At 48.3% G+C, this 19,477-nt stretch overlaps 2 protein-coding genes across 2 annotated transcripts; one reads left to right on the top strand and one right to left on the bottom strand.

The window, feature by feature from the left end:
* MGAT2 (alpha-1,6-mannosyl-glycoprotein 2-beta-N-acetylglucosaminyltransferase) lies at positions 1-1,542 on the top strand. Its single transcript, XM_056347017.1, has one exon. The coding sequence runs from the start codon at positions 56-58 to the stop codon at positions 1,412-1,414; it is 1,359 nt and encodes a 452-aa protein (XP_056202992.1). The 5' UTR covers positions 1-55; the 3' UTR covers positions 1,415-1,542.
* A 1,617-nt stretch (positions 1,543-3,159) lies between these two features.
* DNAAF2 (dynein axonemal assembly factor 2) lies at positions 3,160-19,422 on the bottom strand. Its single transcript, XM_056347014.1, has 3 exons — positions 16,822-19,422; positions 6,826-6,972; positions 3,160-4,633 (listed from the first exon to the last, which is right to left on the bottom strand). The coding sequence occupies exons 1-3, from the start codon at positions 18,457-18,459 to the stop codon at positions 4,061-4,063; spliced, it is 2,358 nt and encodes a 785-aa protein (XP_056202989.1). The 5' UTR covers positions 18,460-19,422; the 3' UTR covers positions 3,160-4,060.
* Between the last annotated feature and the right edge of the window lie 55 nt (positions 19,423-19,477).

Raw genomic sequence — 19,477 nt, 5'->3', positions numbered from 1 at the left:
GCGGCGGCGGCGGCGGGAGGGTGGCGGGGAGCGGCGGCCGCCGCCGCCGGGAAGGATGCGGCTGCGGATCTACAAGCGGAAGGTGTTGCTGCTGGCGCTGGCGCTGGCGGTCTGCGCGCTGGCGCTGTGGGGCAGCGGCGGCGGCGGCGGGCGGAGGCGGCAGCAGCAGCAGCAACAGCAGCAGCACCAGCAGCAGCAGCAGCAGCGGGGCGGTACCGGTACCACCGGGGAAGCACCGCGGGTCAGCGAGCCGCCGCCGCGCCGGCCCGGTGCTGCTAACGCCTCGGCTGCGTCTGCAGCGCCGCCGGTGCTGGCCGAGAACGGGACGCTGAGCTACCGCTCCCTCGTTTACCGGCTGAACTTCGACCAGCCGGTGCGGAACGCCGGGCGCTTCCCGGCGCGGGCCGCCGCCGCCGACGTGGTGCTGGTGGTGCAGGTGCACGATCGAGCCGAGCACCTGCGGCTGCTGCTGGAGTCGCTGCGGCGGGCGGCGGGAGTGGAGAACGTGCTGCTGGTGCTGAGCCACGACCTGTGGGCCGAGGAGCTGAACCGGCTGGCGGCACGCGTGGACTTCTGCCCCGTCCTGCAGGTCTTCTTCCCCTTCAGCATCCAGCTCTACCCCCGCGAGTTCCCCGGCCACGACCCCCGCGATTGCCCCCGCGACGTGGGCAAGGCGGCGGCCCTGCGCCTGGGCTGCATCAACGCCGAGTACCCCGACTCCTTCGGGCACTACCGCGAAGCCCGCTTCTCCCAGACCAAGCACCACTGGTGGTGGAAGCTGCACTTCGTCTGGGAGCGGGTGCGGGCGCTGCGGGAGCACACCGGGCCTGTCCTCTTCTTGGAGGAGGACCACTACCTGGCACCCGACTTCTACCACGTCCTCAAGAAGCTCTGGGCCCTACGCGAGCGGGAGTGCCCCGAGTGCCAGATCGTTTCCCTGGGTACCTACAGCCCCATCCGCGGCAGCTTCGCCGGCCGTGCCGACAAAGTGGAGATGAAGACGTGGAAGTCCACCGAGCACAACATGGGCATGGCCTTCGGTAGAGACACCTACCAGAAGCTCATCGAGTGCACGGACGCCTTCTGCACCTATGACGACTACAACTGGGACTGGACTCTGCAGCACTTGACTGTCTCATGTCTTCCAAAGTTCTGGAAGGTGCTGGTTCCCGAAATCCCCAGGATTTTTCACACGGGGGACTGCGGCATGCACCACAAGAAATCCTGCAGACCGTCCACCCAGAGTGCCAAAATCGACTCTCTCTTGAACAGCAACCAACAGTACCTGTTTCCCGAAACGATGAGTGTCAGTAAAAGGTACTCCATGGCACCCCTTTCCCCTCATGTGAAAAACGGAGGGTGGGGAGACATTAGGGACCATGAACTCTGTAAAAGTTACCGCAGACTTCAGTGAGGATCGCTCTCGCAGCCTTTTTCTTTTTGAGTTGTTCCATACTGTCTTTGACAGACAACACACGTGTATAAAAAGCATTTATGAGTTGGTTTCTGCTTTAATATGAATAAACATTCTTGTAAAAGGTGTCCCAAAATAGTAATCTTTCATATTCGGCAACCACATTTTGGAAACAGGTTACTTGCTGCTGCCAGGCCGCTCAGAGCAGTGTCACAGCCCCTACGCAAAAACTGACCGCTGCTGCATTCACCGGGAGGAGGAGGAGGAGAAAACTTGTATGTAAGTGCATCTTTCCTGGTGCTTATAGCTGCCCTGGTGAGGGGTGTTTTCCCCCAGCCGTGGCAGAGCGCTGGTGCCCGTGGCGCCATGCTGGGGGTGGTCAGCCGGTCTTTGCACGCCGCCTGCACCAGTGGCACTGGCACTACTGGCCATCCTGCCTGGGTCACCTCATGCCCGTCCTGGTTGGTTGCGATGTGTTGATGAATATATGAAGGAAAAAAAAAATCATTGTTTTTACTACAATGTAGATAAATACACGATTTTTTTAGTTCTGCCGAAATAAAATTCAGTTGTTTTGTAATACCAGAGAAGTTCTTGATTCTCACAAAAAGATGATGTCATCTTGTGTCGCTTGAAAGTCAGGACTTGGGGGGGAGGGGGGCGGCAGAGAGGGGGTGTCTTTGCTTTAATCCAGAGGGCTGAACGCATGCCGTCACCCATTCTAGTAGTCTGCATTTAACTTCATTAAATTTTTAACGATACTCACTAATTGAGGCATAATAGAGTAACAAAGTGTGGCACGACACCTCTTTTGTTTGGATTAAAAAAAAAAAAAAAAAGTTGGCTTTCAAATCCGTCAGCTGTGTAAAGCGACCAGTAAAAAATACTGCTGTGTAATGGAAACAGGCTGACCTGGCGCTGCAAGCCGTGATCGGGTGAGAGCAGAGCTGGTCATTAACATCCAGCACTTCCACGCCTGTTTTAAGTCTAATGGCACAACAGCTTTAACGGCACTCCACTTTGAAGCACAAGTGGTAGCAGTAGCACAGAAGCAGCTTTTTGCAACACTGAGAAAGAAAATGCTATGCTAAGGGGACAGACCTACGATATTTAGAGGTGGATTTATACCAAGAGATTTGGGGGGGGGGGGGAATAAAACCTAAAAGTTTCATTTTTTTTAATTAGAGGAAAATAGGGTTGGTGCTCTTAGGACTCTGGCTACAACAGTTGGTTATGAATGGAAGGGCATGTAACAAGGCTTTCCTTTTACCACCGTTTGTCACCTACTTTATGGGTTGTGAATACATCAGTTAAATGTTACTTTGAGAGAGCGCCAAGTTTTGTGAAATACTCTTAAGTAGTACGCAGATGTTTATTTTGACCGTGATAAGATGCTCTGGTTTATTCCAGGGGTAATTTAACTACTGTGATTTTGTACCAGCTTTGGTACTTGCTCCGTTTCCACAGCTTCACAAAGCCAGGGCTGATGCTGAAGAAGCCGTGCCTGTGCCTCAGCCCTTCGACACCTCCCACCAGGAGTTGCACGACTGCGACGGAGCTGATCAGGGTAAAAAGCCCAGGAAACCACTTACCCCCTGCAGCTGCGCTGCCGTAGAGGGTCAGGCAGATGCTTTTGGCAGCTGTGGCTTCCGCTGAACTTAGAAAAGTAAAACTTGCACCATGTACACCCCCGCCCCTCTGCAAGCACTCGCATTCCACAGAGAAATGTAAAGAGTAATTCCAGAGCAGTTGTGAAACAAGTCAAATTTAATTTTTGTCAAAGCACATTCGTGTCTTGTACAACTCAAAAGAAAACATAAGTTATTTTGGAAGCAGTGAGAAAGGGAACCGAAAGTTTATTAATATGCTCTTTTGGTTATCACACTTGAGAGCAATACAGGGAACAGCACACTGCGGCTTGTGGGGAACTTTTCAAAAAGTAAATTCGATCTGGATGAAGTCAATCCATTTTACAAATTGCATATACACATAGCAGCCGTACAACAGAGAGGGTGTTTTTGTTGTGCAATCAAATGTGTTCAATTGACGGACTGGGGTCTGTCTGGGTGCTGCAGATCTAAATAACGTACTAGGATGGAATACATGGCATGAATGTTGACTATTTCTAAGAAACTAATTAGAACTTCTCTGTGTAATTAGAAATTTCATTTGATTGCTAAAAATCACTGCAAGTCTAATCCTGCAGTTACCCCAAATGAAAGGTTTGAAAAAATGATGAATAATGCTTATTTCTAGGTGGACTAAAACCAGCAGTTCCTGAGGAAGCCGTTAGAAGGAGGGTATATAGAAACACTCCCTGTAATGTAGCAAGAGACCAAGAAAGTAATGTAAACAATAAAGATGCATTTTCTTCCACAAGCTCAGATTCACCTTCAACTGTATCCTCCTTGTCAGTAAAACTATTTCGGCCCATACATGTGATGAGAAAACTCAGACCTATTAACTTCAAAAACTAACAAAAAAAAGTATTAGATTTATAGAATTATTGTAAGTATTCTACATTGACATGTAAACAAAACGGTTTCAGTAGGAACCCGTTGTCCTACTCTTAGCCCTGAAGTCAAACCAGCTTGTGGAAGTTGCAGTAAGTATCAAACAACAGAAGGAAATCCTACAATAATTAAACTAGTCCAACTCATACAGCAAAGGGTTCTGAAACACGACTGGGCAGCGCGTTACGTGATCCCTAACAATGTGCACGCTCCCATCCTGTGTGTTCACTTCTCGCAGGAGCGGGGAGACTGGTCTGCTGTTTGAGCTGTGCTGGTTCCCCCGCGCCAGCCCTGTGGGCGCAGCCCCTTCGCCCCCTTCCGCTTTTGCCTGCCCCCCCAGCAGAAGGCCTGCTTGTTTTTCAGAGTCTGCGGCCACCGCCGTTTCTCCTACTACGACAGCACTTTCTAAATCTGGTTCCTTTATCCTAGATTCACTGGGAATTGCTGAACTGGTGTCAGAAAGTTCATGCTGCAAACAATGGTGTGAACTACAACCTACTTTTCCTATTGTTTCAGCTGTTGCAAAAGATGTGGAAGTTTTGTTGGTTTCTGTACCACGTTCTCCTTCGACTGTGTCAGCTGCAGTACAGTTTGTTTCTGCCTTTGTTTGAGGGTACTCGCTGTTTGTCTTTTCAGCGAGATCTCCTCCTGAGCTGTTAAGCATTTCTTCTTTTCCATCACATTCAGAAGGGACTGCTTCCTGCGGCTGTCAAGAAAATAAATTAATTGTTTTTTAATTGGAACAGACTGGACACACAAAACTGCTGTAAAGACAAGCCAAGACACTTGTTTCTCCAAAGTCGACTTCCAGAAAGCCAAGCCAGTACGGTGCTGAGGTTTTCCTGATTTTTGTACCGCACGTGGGAATGAGTGGCAGGGAGGACGTTTGCCTCCCGAGGGTTTCCTCTGCGATAGGAAATGCTGCTGGGCAGCTGCCAACTGGCCACAGCCTCCAGCGCAATTAACAGCGGGGAAGGCTGGAGAGCCACCACACCCAGGCTGTTTTCAACATCTCGGGCCACAGAATCAGGGAAGGGATCTAAACTTTTCGTGGCAAGAAGTGTGTTTTAACCTCACAATTAGGGAAATTACTGTCCTGCCTTATGTGAAAGGGGTAACTGGTAAGCAAGCTGTCTTTCTCAATCAGACCGAGTAAATTAATCCAGTGATTGCTGCGGTTTGCCTCGGGAGAGTGTGAACCGAGAGACCCGGTGCTGCCTAAATAGCAGTTAGCCAATTTCACCATCAGCTGTTGACAGTTTTAGCAAAAAACAGCTGGTAACTCATACATCCCTCTCAGTGGGCAGGCAGGATCAGGCAGACATCTGTCCAGGAGCAGCTGGATTCATCAATTCAACGCTCTCTCACACACCCAGCCCCCTCTGACCCCAAAGCCACTGCTCACTCCAGCAAGAAACGAAAGAAACACTAGTAAGTCCTCCCCAGCTCTGGATGATTCTCCCACATGAAAGTGTGATGATCTAAGATACCTCAGCTTCCCTTTCTTAGATACCAAACCATCTGCTCTCTAACAATTTGAATTTTAAACTTTAATGTACAATCCACACTAGCTACAAAAGTTAAGCCTGTCAAATAATGCTGTAGCCACTATCTTTAGGGTAAACTCCTCAGTCCTCCAGCTTAGTTCCAGAGGTTGCATGCTTTGTCTGAACTTGCTTTCCAAGAAGCCATCTGCACATTAACTATACCTGCAGTCTCCAGTTCATGGCCAGAGAACTAATCTAATTGTCCCTGCACATTATCATTCCTTTACGAAAAGTTTTAAATGAATTTCTGATACAGTGTCTACCAAGAAATACCAGTTGATTGTGGGGGTTTTGCCTTCACATTTTCCTCTTTACAAAACTAATATTTTGTTTTCTTTTTCTCTCCATCTCCTCTTTTGCAAAGGGAGGTTGTTTTAATCCTGCGGCAGACTTCAGAAACAGACTACCTTGCATCCTTTATATAGTCAGGGTGACTGAGAAAGAAGGGTAGCCTGAATGAGGCCTCATGCATTACAAAGAGTGAAATTGAGACCAGCTTTTACAGTGAATAGTCCCATATTTAATTATCTAAACAGGAAACCACCACATATTCAAACATTTGGACCGCATAAAGATAATGAGACCTGGTTCTTCAGAGACAAAATCCTCACGGTTTTCCCACCTGTGCTACATGGCAGACAGCATGAAGCAGTGGCCGTGACCAAGCACCCTCTGTCCATCTTAAAGAGCCCTTTCCGTTCCACGTCCCCAGCAGCCAGGTTCTCTGCCTCTCCACTCCCCTCCTGGCCTCAGGTCCCTGGGGTAAGTTCACTTCTTTTTCATCCAGAAAGGTGTCTGTGCAGAAGCTGGCATTCTTTAACCATGGGCTCAGTACATGAGCCCAAACTCTTGGGCATTTGAAGGACGTGGATTATTTACCTCTTTATTTCCATTTTAAGAACATTCTGGGTTTTATTCTGATGACATCTTCCATGATTTGTTTGCAGCATGTTGTCATCAGCTCTGACCTGGAAGCACTTGGGGTCCCTTTGAAGGAGGGCTACAAGCCAGTTACTTAGTCATTCTTTTACTGTAATACCAGTGAGAAATTTAGCATGTGCAAGCCATGCTGTATTCCTGCAAGGAGAAAGCTCTGTCTTTAATGACTGTATTGCAGTTCTCCATCTCCCAAATTAAATACGGGAGGTTTCAATCCCTTGATCACATTAAACGGCACAAACGTGAACCTATGCTTCTAAAAACTGACATTTACACTTGCAAATACACCCTACTCCAGGGTCTTCCCTGCTATATCAAGACAAAACAGGAATGTTTCAGTCAGATTTGATATGATCTTGCTGAAGTACACAAATCAGTCAGCAATATGTACCACTGCCAGGGAGATCCTTACCTTCAACCTGATTTGAATTCTGTCCTCAGTAACATCAAGCACTTCAATTAATGGCTGACTTTCCAGCGCTGATTGGGAGCAAAAGGAAGGGCATAAAACAGTGCCTAGAAATTCATCAACGTTTTCTTCACTGACAAACAATCTCTCCTAAAGAAAAGAAAGAGCAGGTTACGTTCTTCCCATACTACAGTGATATCAGAGCAAGAAACTCACTCCAAACAATGCCAGGACCCCAATTCACAACACAAGCTTCACAGCACACTCATATCTCGGTAGAGAAATTCTAAGTCAGACATTTAGAAGTAACAAGGTGAAATTAATTGAAGACCAGTGCATAGCTGGTTTTGATTTAAAGTATGGATTGGCATCATACACAAAGATAAAAGAAACATATGTCTTGTCTCTTTCGATAACGTGACTAATATATAGATTTAGTCTCCCTGTGAGGAATGATTTGGACCAACACTGTTCCACTGCCCTCGCCTGCCTTAACATCAGGAAGACATTATGCTTTTATGGATGTTTCAGTGTCTTACTTCAGGAAAATGCAAACACCTCCTTGGACAGTCACTGCGGGATCTTTGAACCCTCAGCCTTCAAGATCAGACCTTCTAAAGCACAACCTATGAAACATGCATGGCTAGATCCGTTACACATCTATCTATGGAGGCTTCTCAGGTCTCCGTTTAGGCAAGCATAAACACCAGTTGGAAGAAACAGGGAGGTACACAGAAACAACAGTCTGGGACATGTTTTGAGGCTGTTAATACGCAGTTCACAAACAATGTGAAACATGTTACTACAGGTTTAAAGATTTAAATCAGGTACAGGTAATTAAAGGTCCTAAAATATGTCCTGGAAGGGCTGTTTCATAAGAACTGGAGAGCTTCCCCTGTCCTCATATTCTTCCTAAATCATCTGCTGTAGGCTGCGAGACAGGACAGATGTTGGCACAATAAAAGTGATCTAACCTAGAGGACTATTCTCATATTCTGTCAATTACCTTTCCTGTTTAACAACAAACCATTTAATTGGAAATAGCAGGGAAAAGTTGCAAACCTTTTACTTTGAGTCGTACTTTTAAATTTCTCAGTCCAGTTCTACTCTCTTGTCATCCCAATGAAAATTAAATTCCATTATCACTGACATCTTGTGGACTAGGGCACAAAAAGGCATTTCTGCACATTTTTGGCCCCCTGTGGATGTAGCCTTATGCACAGCCAGATGCCACACGTGTTTAAGGTACAAAATCTAACTGTCATCTTGGGAAAAAAAACATTCTGTATGGGAAAAATAAAACAGCATCCTATTTTTTCACTATTTAAATTAGAAATCACAATATGGAAAGTCGTAAAATACCTATTGCTGGTTTTCAGCACCAGAGGATTGAATTAGTTTTCTATCCAGAAAGACTACAATCCAGGCAAACATCCAACATTGGATGCTGAGACAATTTGTGGAAAGATTAAACTACAGCAGGGTTGCCCTGACAGAAAACCCTCTAGTAACATACCTACTTCTTGCATATTTTTTAAATAGAAATCCTAAAGTACTTATTCCATCGTCTTGCCTGCCAGAGAGGGACCCTGCCAGTGCTTTAGGCTTATAGAAATATTCTGCAAAGTTCAAGAGGAGGTGTCACAGTAAAGAAACAAGGCAGGGAGTACAGACACAAAAATCTGTGCAGCACCAAAACTCCCACAAGGTCATGAACTAGATCGCTGGCAAGGCCTTGGGCAGCCCAGGAGATACATTTCCATCTCCACCAAGGATCGGTTTGCCCATGCATCACAGACAGAACAGCTTGGCTTCCCTTCTGTGGGGTTTTCGGCACACTGCCGAGCGCAACGGCAGTGCAGCCTGTCCTGGTATCGTGCCTTGGCTTTAAAGGGAGGAGCAGCAAAGCACCCTCTGCTCCAGCGCGACTCTCCACACCCAGCTCAGAAACCGAAGTCACCTGCCCATAATTCACCTTTACATGACACCTCCACTCCTTTGCACTCCATGTTTTCATTTTAAGAGCAAGAACTCTTTCCTAATAGCTGGACACTCACAGTTTGAGTTCAGTTTTATTTATTTATTTATTTATTTATTTATTTATTGAGAGAGAGAGAGAGAGCAAGAGAGAGCAGTTTGTTACTGTTTTTCTTCCAAAATCTCTGCTACAAAATCTCCACATCCCAACACCCCTTTGGGAAAAGAATCACCATGGGGTTTGGGTCTCAGCAATCTTGCTTCAGTTCTCTGCTTTCTCCCAAACTGCTATGACTGTGAGCAAATCTCTTTGCCTCCATTTTTCCTATCTAAAATGGGGAAAACAATCTTTTTCCCCCCCTCTGAGCCTGCATTTGTCTTGTCTAGTGAGACCATAAGCCTTTTGTGAAAAGACTGTCTTACTGTGCGTTTGTGCTCTTAACAAAGTTGGTGCCTGACCTCACTCATGTCTGTAAGCAGCGTAACAATAAGAAGAAATCCCAGGTACAAAAATCAGGAGATGCTTGAAAAGCCAACAGGTAATGAAAAGCTTTGTTATGTCAAAATATAGCAAATCACATCCTTAGATCGCTTTATCTGAAGCAACTTTAACTACAGGGTCACTTGCAGACTCTGCAGATGTGTTGCCTCTGAAGTCAGTGCTGTGGAAAAAGAGCTGCAGCAGCAAAGGGAGTGTTCTGCCACAGGGCTCAGCACCTAGCACCCCATGAAATGCGGGAATGGTTTCACAGAAGCATTTCTGAAATAGCAGGAGACCATTTACACCCACCAAAGTAGAGATGCAATGAAGAAGACCGGGAGGACCCTTACAAGTAAACACAAGGTAGAAAGATCCGTACAGAGAGTGCCCGTGCTGCCCGTGAACCATGGCTACAGAAGTGACGGTTGTTCATCCTCATCCCAAATACGACTTCACCCTTTGGCAACAAACCCAATAAATCTTTCTGAAGGTTTTCTCCCTGATTAAAAGCAAAATGATTTGTTTTCTTCACAGAAAATGCTGTTAAAAAAGAAAAACTGAATGGAATGTCTATTAATCAGTACACAAGGATAAAAAGTAACTGCTTGTGACAATGTTCCTATCATTTTGACTAATTACTATAAACCAATTTTACCAGGTTTCATACCAGCTCAACACCGTATTCCCAGAGCACTACACTTACATTTCAAATAAGTATTTAAAATTTTATCACAGCACTACCCAGTGGTCTGCCATAAATCATGGTACTTCATGCTGTACGCGCAAGCAATGCTGTTTGTTATCAATATAATGATTATCATTAGCCTGTTCAGACAGCCAGTGACTGTAATTCAGACTTTGCATTCACTGTGAGTATACACTGAGGCACTTATATTACTGCAGATGTTATCAAAGCACAGACCTTGAAAAAAATGATTCAGGAATTTATTTTAAAGCCTGTTTGCTCTGGCTTGGAAGAGCAGCAAAGGACAACCACCTGCAGATGATTTCAATGACCCTGTAAAATAATTCTTCAGTTTAAACTGTTTATTTTCTGATATTTATGACACTCTCTTAGCAACTTAGAATTACATTTGTTTTTCCCTGCACATACTGTCATCTGCTGTTTGGTACACATTCGTTTTTCCCTGTGACTAAACTGAGACCAAATTAACATAAACGTTAGCAGGAACGACTCTGGTTTCTAGAACACTTCATCATTTGAAATTGTCCTCATATTGCACAGCACTGAGAGTGCATAGCAGCAGCGGCTGCAACACCGGCAGACACAGCACAAAGCCAGTCCCCCCACTGTTGCCCTTAGGCACTCGCATAGTTTGTTCTGCATTATTTTATTCAAACCCGCAGCCAGTTACCATCCAGAGTTACCTCCCATGCAGGCTGCAACAGTTTTAAAAGCGGGACAGATTTCAGGCTTAAATTATTCATGTCTTCTGTAATGAGAGGCTCATGCCAATATGAAAAGGGACTTGGATCTAGGACCTCCTGGCCTCTCGGTTTGGAGGGTCCCACTGCAAACCAGCTCGACACAAGAATTTGAAGCTCAAAGTTATGGCAAATGAAAGTACCTGTACTGGGGGTGGGTGAAATATGGTATACGTTATATGGTATTCGTGACTGCAAAGATTAAACAGCTCAAAAGAAGCTTTCATGAGCTTAATCAGTAGGTTAATAATGTTTCCTGACATTACTGTTTTATGTGAGTACGTTATTCCCATAATGCATCTACCAATTAAAGGCTATTCAGAAATCAGTTTGGTTTATAGCAGAAGCAAACTAATTACGTTTCTTAATGTAGTTTGGGAAAGAGATTCCTTTGGAAAAAAAAGTATAATCAAACAATAAGTTTGTTCTGTTCTCCTTTTCTGTCCTGCTCTGACCTCCCCAAAACTTGCCAAGAGTCCTGAAACGCTGAGCACAGAATTAACTGAACCAAAAATAAATTGTTGTAGGATTAAGCACAACAGTCCTAGTTTCTAGCATCATCTTCTAAGAAGTGACCCCTATCATAATTAACTCTTTGTAGTAACTTGGAATTGAAAATTATAACCCTGATTTTCAAAGAAAGCATGTAACACAACTCAAAATAGCTTGGGAACAAGGGTGAAACCTAGATGCAGCAGTTCAGCCAGCTGGCCTGCCCCAGCCAGCTGAGATCCAGCACCTCTGTTGGGACTTGTGGGAATATTGCAGCACCCATTCAGCTCTCCAGTACAAATTTCTCCCTGAAAGGTGGCCTAGGCTTGAAACATCGATGTATCTTATACCTGCCAACACGGCCCTCTAGGTTTCATGCTTGGTTGACTCTCAAACCAAGCAATACATTTATCCACAGGAGCCCTAATTCTGAGATGACCGTGTACAAGAACAGCCCCAGCATGGCCACGGGATCACGTCTAGCCCACGGCCTTTTCCACATGCTCCCAGTTCTGGGAGCAACACAGCTCTGCTGCCTGCAGCCGCATGTTGATGACTTCTTTTCCAGGGAATACGTGGCCTCTTGGCAGCCCCATGCCAGGCTCATGTCCAGCACAGCTGGAGAGCAGGGGATCTGCCTGGGCACAACAGATCTGACAGCACATACAAGACAAATACCATACTTGATGAGATAACAGAAGATTAGTTTCTAAGACTGACAGTCCCTCTGTTGTAAAGGCAACCAAAAGTAATATTATTCCCATGGGGTTTTTTGTGTAAACAGGTCATAGCGGCTATTTGTCTTGGAGGAGCTGCGCCACTGCATACCTGTTGCCAAAGCAGAAGACAGAAGCCCAGGGATTAGAAAACAACCCATGACAGTAGGTAGGTGTGAGCAGAGGTCATGGGGCTTCCATGTTATTTACCAACTGCTTCTCAAAGGAAAAAACAGCAAAGGCTTCAAAAAGATCTCCTTCACAAGGCGCTGGTGGCTGTACCAGCAGAAAAATCACATCTCTTTATTCCATGCTCAGTAACACACCCATCTAAGACATTCTCCACGAAAGCATCAACATTCACACAGAAGTTAAAGAAAGCTCTCATATCACTATGCAATTCCCTTTCAGACATGTACGTTAAGTAAGCCTCATAAACAGCATAACTCATGCTTAGTTCAAACCATGAACTAATCAGGAATGTTCAGTATATTTTTCATACTGTAAATATTAAAAAGCCACAATCTCAATGCATAGTAAAGCAGAGAAAACTTTTCTCCCTGCTGTTCTCTGGAGCCCAGGGAGGGGGTTTACGTGAGTTAAATCTTAATATTCTCCATAACAGAACATGGGCTTTTATTACAAAAGGGAAGCACTGACCAGGAGAGTGAGCACACATCCTCTGAACAAACTCATTTCAGTCCATCAAGCAGGTCAGGAAGGGTGTTGATCAGCATGAAAGGGAATTATACTTTAACCCAACTTTTTCTAATCACATGAAAATGAGCACACATGACCCAAAAACTGCAGGCAGAATTAATTATCTGTTTCACATGCTAGTATAACTGAGCCTCCAAGTTGCAGTAATTCAGATACACCCACCAGAACACCAGGCTTTGTTTCTAAGTATTGAGCATTTAACCCCAGGAGACCAAACATTAAAAGACAGTGCTTTACAAAGGCATGATTTCTGTAATTGCCCAACTCCAGCTCTGCTGTACACCAGGACGTTCTGGGACAAGCTGTTCTCAGAAACCTTGCCTGGCAGGCTTACAAATTTTATTAATGGTTATTTAACTATCAACCATTCTTTTTTCATCATTTACTCCTCAAGCTCTGTTGTCTTAAAAAGAAGGCGAACTCTCTGAGGCAGGAGTTTCCTAGGCCTGAGCTCTCAGGATCTGAACAAATGGGAGCAAGAGATGTAGAAGGTATTGCAGTTCATCCACTAATAAAGAGTAACGGAGGGAGCACCGTCCACAGCTGGTCCTTCGAGGAAAAAAGCAGATGGTGACTCTGGCAACAGGGCAGCTGGGCAACTCCTCAGGTCATGAGTCTCTATTCCCCTGGAAAAACAGGGCCTGGAGGAAGCCCTGCAGAAAGACCAACGCTGTGTGGTCTCTGGCACAGTGATGGAGCACAAAGCCGCTGACAAAAGATAATTTTTGAACTCCTGAAACACATAACCCCAGTCCATGAAGTCCAAACTTACGGAATCTTTCTTTTTACAGGATGTAACAAGCATGTGGACATTATGGTTTAGCCAAGGAGCGAAACTACTCAGAGAGAGAGAGAAGCAATGGCTGCAACCGCTGATAAGAAGTTAGAGCTCGGTCAGCAGAGAGCCGACTATCTATTGTACGGGAAAGCAGTAAAACCAAAGCAACATCAACAGCTATCAAAGGAGGGAACACTTGCAATGACACAGTTAAAGTCCAGGGAGAACTGTTGCACTGCAAAGACTTGCTGAAAATAAGCACTTGCTGGGGTGGGAATTCAGACTGCTCAGCATCTATGGAAACGGAGCTCTAAATATATCGCCTTTCAGCACAGGGATTCAAACATATCTGACTACAAAAGCAAAACCAGTCCTTGAAATTCTGTTTCAAGAATGGCATCCTAAGGACAAGCTCAACTCATTCTTCTACCAGTATCTGGATCAAACCAATTCCCAACAAGAAAAGAGGCCGGTGCACTAACAGGAACATCACAGGCATACAAGGCAGGGCTGTGCAATTACCGGCACTGTTACTGCACGTGTTGATCTGGGCAGAGGTGCACAGGCAATCAAAATCAAGCGATTATGCACTGAGCTACATCATAGTCCAGGGACGAGGCTGCTGACGAGATGCATTCTGCTTATGTGGTGAACAATTACCGTCACATTTTCCTGGCTGTTTGGCAGCTTAACGGGAGATAATTGCACAGGCAGCCTAACAGGGTACTCTTAACAGCCACTGGGACACAAGCTCTCGCCGAGTTGGGCAGATTTCTGAAGTAACTAACCCAGCAAGGAATCTGTTCCATGAAAAAACACAGAAACCCTTAGTCTCCAGAAAGAAGCAACTTCCCAGAAGACAGTGGAGTAGGAATTTCATAGCTGTAAAGAACACTGGCCTCCTCTTTCGCTGTGCATTATCCTCTGGCAACACTACTGTGGGAGAAGAGAGTACAAACAAGCAGACACCAGCGTGACTGGGAGATGCAGGACAAAACTCCTACTCACCTAGGCCACCAAAAGCTCCCTGAAGTGATTAAACAGGGTGCTGATACCGCGTGCGTTCCTAAAACACTCTGCTATGACTGATGCAACTCATTGCAGATTTCAATGCAAGAACCATAACTCTAATTTATGGAAAGAGATTCAAAGTAGAAAACCACCAGAGATGACAGCAGACAAATTGAAGAAATCAACGTAAGTAGAAGAGAAGCTACCACAAGCAAATAGTTAATGGACAGAAGACAGCATGTAATAGTAGCTCTAATTAAATATTAATTTTTCTCACTTCACTCTGAGTGAATGCAGCTATTGGCACTGGCACAGGCACTTTTGGGAAACAGCACAGCTAAAAAAGGCAAACAGAACAAATTACTTCAGATTATTTCAGCTGCTTCAATCTGCAGGCCCGGTATCCAAAAGGACTGCATGCCAGAAAAAATCAATCTTTTTTAGTCTGCTACATGAATGAATGGCTGGGAAGCCTGTGACTAATGCCCAGTCTCCACCTCCTGCTACTCCACCCAAAATATTTTGCAATATATAATAAATTCAGCATAAATGTTTCTTTAACTCACAAAATGGTAATACTGACCAAAATCTCGTTACTGGATGGCCTTTTAACAACTTTCAATCAAAAGATGTTCCCCCACTCATAATAATGAATGCAATACCAAACACTTTCAGTCATTAGACTGAGATCAAAGCATGCAGAAACATCTGTCAATCACAGTACTAAAGAGATAATGCAGCAGAACTTCCTGTTCCCAGACAATTCTCAGCTACATCCCCACACAGAGTCACAGAAAGCTTCCCTTAAAACCTGCTTTTAGGCCTGCATGCCGTAAAATAACAAGGAAGCACACAGATGGACACACCACACACAGCACATGATGAAAGATATTCAGACTATCTGGAAAAGCGGCTAAAATGCCTGTAGTTTCTACCCCACGACTTTAGTATCTATACAGAAAAGGGGTGATAGTTTGCTCAACAGCTTATTTGACATCGCATCAGCACCTAGTACTTGATCACACCAGTTAACAGTAATGCCAAATGTTTCACGGCCCCATGTGCACAGACTTGCAGGCTCCCACTCCAGTAAAAGCAAAGGAAATGCACTGCCAACAGTTCAGCATAAGTGGTTCTCAATAAACTCATCATCTTTGATACTTACCCAAAATGATCAGCTCCTCCTTCAAAGAAGTTGCTGTTAAAGAAAAGGTATGCAGCCTGCTAAATGGGAAATAAAATGTGAAGATTCAGCTGCACATATACTAATTGGATCTCTTTCAGAAGCACTCAGTATTTTCTATTTGTAGGGATGGAGCAATTAAGATACTCCAAGCCACCATCCTGGTGGATATACTTTAAGCCTGCCAGTTTTCTGGACTTGCACTCCCATGGTACACAATCCAAACCGCAAAGGATTTTATTGCTCTAAAATAGAAGACAAACTCCAAATCACAAGGCTGAAAGGTTACACAAGAATTGTTCAGTCTTAATCCCTGCTCATGATAAGTTGTTTGAAACTCTGAGCTTACAGAATAACATTAGTTCTCCACAAAACTTGTGTGGATGCTCCTTGACAGCAAGTGGCGCAAAGTGAGCATCCCTTTGCAGGGACGCTGCCACTTCTCCGCAGGCACTGTCAGCCAGATGCAGCAAGCGAGCCAACTGCCTCCTGCCACAGGGAACATTGCTACCTAACAACCCATAAAATAATAAAACATCTAAACTAGGCTCATATTCAGACTGGTAAGAAGATGAAGAACTAGCCCAGCAAAACAGCAATTGACAGCAGTTCACAGCTGCTGTTTGCTGTACTGCTCTTGAACTAATGAGTGTTCCTGCGGCTGTAGATGGGAACTCTGGCCTTTAACAGCCACACAGCTACACTCCCCTCACATGGCTGCATTTCGTGATGCTGTACACATGTGTGTTTACAGCTGGTGTATTATAAACATCTCCTTTCTTCGCGTGAATAGTCTGCATGAGCAATTTACCCAGCTTTAAAAGCCAACGCTAAGGACATTGGGCAGGCTTTGTTTTCACTCATCATCAAAATTTCCCTTAGAAAAAAAAAAAATCAGCACAGGAGGCAGAAGTCACTTCAGTTCCAAGGACAAAGATGTCAGCTTTGTGATGTGACCTTTGTACTGCTGGTACAAGACCAGCACTAATTAGGTCATTCCACTTACATCCGGTAACAGCTCTGTCAGAAAGGCAGTTTCCGTCACTACCAGCTTCTTCTGAACTCAAACCATTCACCTAACACCTCCCTGAGACACAGTTCACAGACAAATCCAAAGAGAAGTCGCACACCGCAGCAAAGCGGTCGTGCTCTGGGGATCGTGATGCATCAAACCCTGCCATTCTGAAGCCATTACCTGCAGAGCGGAGGTGTCAAGGCCGAAGCAGAACTTCTCCCAGGGCCCGGTGCTGCCGGGGGCCTTGGCGAGCCCAATGGCAGCATTGTGGGCAGACACGCTAACGCTGGTCTCGGGGGATGCCAGCCTGTTTGAGGGAGGAAACTGTAAGAAGAGGGCATAGGCACCACTGTCACTTGAGAAGCAGAGGCTGTAGTGGTTCGGGCCCACGTCCCCGCTGAGGCTCTGGGGCTGGATGCCAGGCACATGCAGGAGCAGCGTGAGGGAGGCCTCATCCTGCCTGCACTGGAAGGGAGGGCACACGGCGGCCTCGAGGCTGCCGGCGCCCCGGGGAAGAGCCATCTCGCTGGGGCTGCCCTCTGCGGCCTGCGGGGCCGGGCCCTCGGGAGGGCACGGAGGGGCGGCCCCGCCGAGGCCGGCACCCGCGGCGGGGAAGGCGGCGCCGGAGCAGGGCGGCGTTGGGTCGGGGCCCGCGGGTGGCTCGGCGGGCTGCCCGTCGCCGGGGCCCGCGGGAGAGGCCGCCGCGCCGCCCGCCTTTGCCGCCGACGGCTGGCCCAGCGCCTCCGCCCCGGGCTCGGCCTCCTCCAGCCGCTCGGCGGCCGGGCCTGGCGGCTCCTGCGGGGCGGGTGGCGGCAGCACGGGCAGCGTGACCAGCAGCTGCCGCTGGGCCCTGTTGAAGGTGGCCCGCCCGCCGCTCTCGTCCACGTCGTAGGGGAGGCGGAGGCGCAGGCGGTAGGCGGGACGCTGCGAGTCGAGCCGCAGCTCCCGGCCGCGGATCTCCAGCGTGGCCTGGGCGGCCGAGCGCAGCAGCGGCAGCTCCACCGTCACCACCAGCTCCCGCGGCACGGGGCTGGGCGCCGAGTCCCGGCAGCAGCGGTAGTCCTGCAGGTCCACGTAGGAGCGGTGGCGGATGCTCCAGCGCGGCGCGGTGGGGCCGGGGGGCTGGGCCGCCGGCGGGGCGGTGGCGGGCGGCGGCGGGGCGGCGGGCGGCGGGAGGGGGAAGGGCGGCAGCGGGGAGTCGGCGGCGGCGGGCGGCGGGGCGGCGCCGGGCAGCGGGGTGCGGATGACGGGCGCTTGCGGGACGCCCTTGTACTTGGTGCCGCGGAGGACGGCGGCGTTGGCGCGGTCGAGCTGCACGGCGCAGTGGCGCTCCACGGCCTCCAGCGCCGTGTCGCTGAGCAGGCGGCGGAACCGGGCGCTGCGGGCGGCCAGGCGGAGGGCCGCCGGGTGGAAAACCACGTCGTAGACCAGGCGGCGGCGGCCGCCGCGGTCCAGCTCCTCACGGCCCGGGGCCAGGCTGTAGGGAAGGGCCCAGCGATGGCCGCCGGGCTCGGCGCGGGCCTGCGGCGCCCCGACGTGCGGGTTGCTGCAGACGTTGAGGTAGCAGCGGCGGGAGCCGGCCTGGCTGGTGCGCAGCACGTAGCCTGCCTCGGGGTGGACGAAGCGCACCTCCATGCCGCGCTCCCGCTCCAGGGCCGCCACCTCCTCCTCGTACAGCCGGCGCTGCTCCGGGTCGGCTAGCTCCGCCGCGTACTCGGCGAACAGCGCCTGGAACTGCTTGTCGCGGAAAGCCCGCTGGAGCCGCTCCGTCTCCTCGGCGCTGAGCTCCAGCTCCTCCAACCGCCCCCTGCCCGCCATGGCTCCGGCCCGGCCGCTCTCGTTGCTGTGGAGACACCAAACAAGATGGCGCCTCCGGCCCGGGCGGGCTCGTTGCTATGGTGATAGTAAACAAGATGGCGGCGCCCGCCTGCCAGTTGCTATGGAGACACCAAACATGGCGGGCTCTCCCCCAGAGGTCTTCAGCAGAGTGGGTTCCTCTCCACTCCTGAACCCGCCGTCGCTGAGCCTTTCCCCTCCTTTCACCTCAGTGGCGGCTCTTAGCCCTCACCGCTGACTTCCACAGGGGTGGCTCTCCAGCTTCGCCTCCTCATCCCTCTGCAAGTCCTGGCCGATGGTCAGCCAGTGCATTCAGAAGTGCTGGTGCACTCCCTCCTGCGTTTGGGTTTACACCCTCAGCAGTTCAGCTCCCACCTCTTGTACCCGGTTTCCATCCCCACCCCGATGTACTTGTCCTGCTCCTGCCCCCAAGCCATGCTCATGGTGATGCCAGCACAGCACCAAGGGTCCCCTGTCTGTTCCACACCTGATGCAGGTGCTTTGGGGTAGCACCAGTCTGCTCAACTGGTCCCAATGCCCATGAGTGGCTGCAGCAGGTTTTTGCTCAGTTTCATTGAAAAGGGGCTGGGTTCATGTGCCAACAGGCTGCTCTGTGCTGTAAGCCAAACCAGCTGCTCCTGCAGAAGTCTGTGCTGCCAGGCCCTGACTCTTTCCCACCTTTCTGACTGCTCCCTCAGTAAGATTTCCACCTCCCAGCCTTCTCAGAGTTTCAAAGGACCATGTCCTTGTTCCTCCTACCTCGCCTCGCCCAGTCTGCATAACGCTGTCTGCAAACAGATTGTATACTGCCATCAGTAGGTAACACCTCACAAATCTCCTCCAGACCTTTCCTGTCCAAAGAAAAAACCTCACCCACATTTCCAGTATCTTCTGTAGATAACTACCTGTCAGTTCAATTCAGCATGGTGAAAGACCAAGTTCTCCTTATCTTTAACTTCTTTTTTTGAAAGACAGATATTCCCTTTGATATAGCTGCCTC

Source organism: Falco biarmicus, chromosome 7 (genome assembly GCF_023638135.1).
Source record: "Falco biarmicus isolate bFalBia1 chromosome 7, bFalBia1.pri, whole genome shotgun sequence".
NCBI classification, from domain to species: Eukaryota; Metazoa; Chordata; class Aves; order Falconiformes; family Falconidae; genus Falco; species Falco biarmicus.
The sequence above is the reverse complement of the archived record's forward strand: the minus strand, read 5'-3'. Positions and strand labels throughout refer to the sequence as shown.

Coding starts and splice junctions, on each gene's coding strand:
- MGAT2 (XM_056347017.1), top strand. CDS start 56: ATGCGGCTGCGGATCTACAAGCGGAAGGTGTTGCTGCTGGCGCTGGCG.
- DNAAF2 (XM_056347014.1), bottom strand. CDS start 18,459: ATGGCGGGCAGGGGGCGGTTGGAGGAGCTGGAGCTCAGCGCCGAGGAG. Junction 6,973..16,821: donor TTGACACCTCCGCTCTGCAG/GTAATGGCTTCA, acceptor TCTTTTCTTTAG/GAGAGATTGTTTGTCAGTGA. Junction 4,634..6,825: donor GAATTCAAATCAGGTTGAAG/GTAAGGATCTCC, acceptor TTTTCTTGACAG/CCGCAGGAAGCAGTCCCTTC.